Below are 5,181 nucleotides of genomic sequence, written 5' to 3' on the forward strand. Positions count from 1 at the left end.
TTACGTACGTACGTTACGTTACGTACGTTACGTTACTTACTTACTTACTTACTTACTTACTACTACTACTACGTACGTACGTCGTACGTACGTCGTCTCTCTCTCTCTCTCTCTCTCTCTCTCTCTCTCTCTCTCTCTCTCTCTCTCTCTCTCTCTCTCTCTCTATATATATATATATATATATATATAAAATTATATATATAAAATTTACATGGGAAAATATGTACAGATCTGTCAACCTGTACCTATTCATTATTACATGACGAGAGAAAAAAGCCTGACATGGAGAAAGGATATTCTAATAACCTCGCACATGTACTGTTTTGTCAACGCGTCGCATCTAGCAATAACCTTCGGTATATGTTGGATTGTTAAAATATCTTTGACATATAAGGTCTGGTAGTGTCTGATAGCAAAAGGCATACAAGCTGCCGGGCAAATAATTTGTCTATATTACAGTTCTGTTGAAGAGAAGGATAGCACACATATGTAATATCTTTGATTAAATTTCTATTTCCTTTTTAGCTTATGTTATTATCAATTATTTTTGTGTCTTTAAAAAATTAGTCAACAATAAACTAAACTATAATGCGAAATTGAATATATGAATTGAATGAACGAAAATCATACTCACGTCGTTTTGAATCTTCAATACAAAAAAGAAGAGAGAAATCTTAAAGAACGTATTATGAAATACAGATGCTGTAATGATGAATTTACGAAGATCACGTTTGTGGGAGTTGGATGGGATTGGGATAAAGGGCACCAAGTCGATCCAGGAAATTTATGTCCTACATTATTACACAAGAAAATGAAAAAATATTATTTAAATAGAACAAAGGACATGTTCAGTTAATAATTGAATCGAACATATAAATAATTTTTCCGATTCCTTTTCGAAAAATTCGCGATATAACTTCGAGGCAATATCTCTCGATTTATATATGCTAAATTGTAATATTACAAATATATTGTGTAATGTAAAATTTAAGAATTTAAAACGTAATGCGAAACGCTTGAATAACTTTCGTACGAGGAAGGTGCGTGAAATTTGCATAATCAAGTCAAAAGTAAGAGTCGCGCCGCTCCGCAAAACTGTATTTTGCTTTCAAACGACATTTAAAAGGACGATTCCGCTTGTCTGGGCACAAGTTTATTGTCAATCGACGGTAGTTATTTTCGACCTTATCTGCTGCCCCGAACATAAGCATTCCAGATAAGCGACAGTAATAGGGAAAGAAGAGGAAAACTTACGCCATCACGTGTGGCACGTCGATAGAGTGGGAGGACGCTCGCTTGCGATCGCCAGCCATATCGGCGAGTCTGGCGAAATCCGTGTCTTGATCGGCGAGTCGTGCACTCTTACGTGATTCGAGCAACCTGATTTCGTCTATACGTTTGGTTAGGCTCATAGTACCCTGTAACAAAAAAAAGACATATATTAATCTTGGTTCGGATTCTTCTAACTTTCAGTTACATTTTCATACGTTCTCACATAATATCTGGATTCGAAAAGCGAGTTTACAGATTGTGCACGTTTTTTGAAAAAATTGATGTGATTACGACATAAAAAGAAGATTGAAAGTACACATAAAAGTAGATCTAGGTAATCAAACATACATATTCTCTTGTATTTCTCATTCAATCCACGTTAGTTGGTTAAATGAAATTTAACAGTAGTAAGGAGCAAATTACTTTCTATAGAAGAGATTTCGCTTAGTTTTCAATGGAACAAAGCATACGATACAAGATCATAAGATTTCTAAATAATTCTCTTCCAACGTGAGAAATCCTAAAAACACTGTACAAAATTTATACACGCTTGTGCTCCGTATCAAACGCCGATGAATGTACATGGCATTGCTTTATCCCCGTGTGATATCTTCCATCAGAAAGTTTTTTTTTTTTATAAACGCGATCCGCCTACGAAACCTTTCAGCCGTACGTATCGATAGTTCGGAATTGGATTCCCAAAGGCGTTCCATGCGTACACACGGAGGTATTCGCGCAATATCGTGGAGAAAGTGCGAAATTTTGAACGTATCCCGTAACTTTCCCTCCCGACCGGTGAAACTAATCGCAAATAATCGCTTCCTCGATAGCCCGAAACGGAAACGTGACACGTCTTTAGACATTGTCGGAACCGTAATAGTCTGATAACGCCGACTTGCGTTGATTACGCGTACACGCATCGGACATTATTTCGTCGATGTAATTGCAACTTCGTTGCAAAGTGCATGTACAGGTATATTCTTAATTTGTCGCTCATTTCTCTCGGAGTGGTAACTACGGAACAGATATCGCCATGCAAACGCCGAGAAAGTCATGTATGAGAACGACTTGTACGTACGCGTGGATTCATACAGGAAACAAAAAAGAAAAAAAAAGCACGATAACCTTCGGTAATTTTTGCTGAACACGGTATGCGTGGTATGCGGCTGTTATTGCGAGTTCCGGCTTCGAGTGTTTACGAGGAAGAAGACCCGTTGCTTGCATCGCCGCAGCTCGTTCGCGATGGATCTTACGTGTGCAGGGTATACGGGGTGTACGCAAACTGGAGCACACGAAATGAAACACTCGAGCAGGACTTTCTCATCGGTCTCGTTACTCAACGGCGAATTTTCGCATCTGCAAAATCAGAGCGCGACTGCCCCCGTCTGCTGGGAATAATGCTCTTACAAAATACGGATGCACCAATTAAAGTACGTTTATTTAGCAGATAGTTGAGTGTATTGATATTGTATGTTAAGCAACTGTTTCACGCCTATTTTCTCGTTCTCGATTATGAATACATTTCTTCGGTGCTTTAATACACCTGTGCGTGTTTACGACTCGATGATGTTGCGTTTGTAACGCAAATAACTGACAGTTTATGTTCACCTTCGCACAGCGATGACGACGTACACTCGATGGAAATATTTTTGTATAAAAAAAAAAAACGATCCGTTTGCGAAGAATATTGATGACGGTGAACAATGCCTTTTTATATTGAATCAAACACGATTCAGTCAAAGTCATAATCGGGCAAGGAAATGTGTTTCCAATGTCAAAGAGATATAAGCTTCGATCGATATTAGGCAATCAAATTATTCATTAATACATACATTTTTCATTACGTTAAAAAATAAGACTTACTCATCGACATATATCACATTATATTTTATACATGCAAAATGTTTATGAGTTCAAAAACAAAAAAAATAACTAAATAATGAGGAAGTCTCGGTCTGAGCTGGATTATAATACTTAAATATTATACCGGTGTGAATTTATATACATATTCAGTTTTTCAGAACGCAGTTTACAGAACTGAATATGTATACATAAATTCATACCAAAATATTATTTAAGCATTGAACTGATAAGACTTCCTCGTTATTAATTTAGTGTATATTCACACGCGATTTAATGACATTTATTATTGTTTATTGCATGTGCCTTTAAAAACAATAATCTTAAATATTTCGAAATGTTAATAACGAATTACGTTATATCTTAATATGACATATTTCAAAACAATATTCTAGTATTATCGAAAGTAAAAAGCAAATTAATAATCAAATCAATTTAATTTAAGTAAACATGAGCAGATTAATAATTAAATTAATTAAATTAATTAAATTCAAATTCAAAAAAAACTTCATGAATCTACTTTGCTCTAAAATTTTCAATTGTTTCAATGTTATAACCGCAATTATAATCTTTCGTGAATTATAAAAATCAAGAAATCCTGCCGCGATCACTTAAGTCATTTTTTACAAATTTGTGTATACGAAAAAAAAATTCGAAATAATTCTATGTCTCGCAGAATCGAATTGCAACATATCGCACGCGATGCGTATATAAAACATGCGGCCGTATACACGAAACAAAGACATCGATGAGATTCGGGCTGTTAATTCACGCCCACAACATCGTCATATATTCATATTATATTCACATTATGATATATCCATCTATTCGCGTGCGTACAGAACTCGCGGTTTTATCGCCAATCGTTCGCGGACCGATGGTCGTCGGTATTATGGCTCTTGCTTCGATACAATTTTCGCATGAATCGAATGCATCTGCGTTCGAAAAGTGTTGACGGTTACGTTTGGAGCTGTTAACGTCACCAAGAGTCACGTTGAAATATTTTTGCGAATATCAAACTTGATACAAAATGTATCGAAAGCAAACACGCGATTCGTTGGAATTTGTACATGTTTCACATATAGAAGTCTGCTTTTTATTGTATTAACTTTTGTATTATTAAATTGTTCTTCAGAAACTGCGATTTTTTTTAAGTGGTTTACCTTGTTTATTTTGAACAAATTGACAGCAGATTATTTAATGGAACAGATCGCAAACCTGGCATTGCCGTTATCGTCATATTTTTTAAATATTACTGACGATTAAGATATTTTAATAATTATTTTATACATGTATATATATATATATATATATATATATATTAGAATAATAATACATGATGATTAGAATAATAATACATGATGATAATAGTAAAATTAAATATAGTTAATAATTTTCGTTAATAATTTTTTTAAGTATGTACTTTCGAAAAATTAAATGAAGATGTTGCGTGAATAAAAAAAGAAAAATTTGCAAAAAAATTAGTAATCGCACCTTCCTAATGATCGAGAAAAGTTCGATATATTTATGCTATTACACGTTTTTTTTTCATGAAGAATCCTGACTAAGGATTCTGAAAAACGATTTACTACTCTCGATAGCTCCTGGCCATCTTGCCCGGCTTCTTAACTTCGATTACTATAGAAGCAAAAGACGCAAGATAGTATGAATTTATCCAACGCACACATACTTATGAGTCATGTACGCTAATTTATCCGCGTATTCCTTAGAAATTCCATCAATTCCGCCGGCACTTCAACAAGACAAGCGTTAACAATTTTCAGATATTTACGTGAGAAAAATCTCCACGTAGAAAGATACACGCGGCAGAAAGTGCGCTATTTCATATAAGAGTGAATTCACATAGAAAATGTAGAAAATAATAGCGTCATATTATATCGAACATTATAAGCTATATATATATATATATATATATATATATATATATATATACTACTTACTTACTTACTTACTATACTATATACTACTATATATGTATATTACTTAATTTAAAATTTAAGTTAGTATATATTATTATTATAAGTAATA

General features: G+C 34.0%; 1 protein-coding gene across 1 annotated transcript in view; it reads right to left on the bottom strand.

Annotated features, from left to right (window-relative positions):
• Nucleotides 1-5,181, bottom strand: part of LOC105620762 (zinc finger protein 704) — a 51,677-nt gene that overhangs the window by 45,562 nt on the left and 934 nt on the right. Inside the window, exon 2 of the mRNA XM_012202252.1 lies at nucleotides 1,255-1,418. Within this exon, the coding sequence (XP_012057642.1) occupies nucleotides 1,255-1,418 (164 nt within the window). The remainder of the gene's footprint in view (nucleotides 1-1,254; nucleotides 1,419-5,181) is intronic.

This window comes from Atta cephalotes (genome assembly GCF_000143395.1).
Source record: "Atta cephalotes unplaced genomic scaffold scaffold00028, whole genome shotgun sequence".
In the NCBI taxonomy this organism is placed as follows: domain Eukaryota; kingdom Metazoa; phylum Arthropoda; class Insecta; order Hymenoptera; family Formicidae; genus Atta; species Atta cephalotes.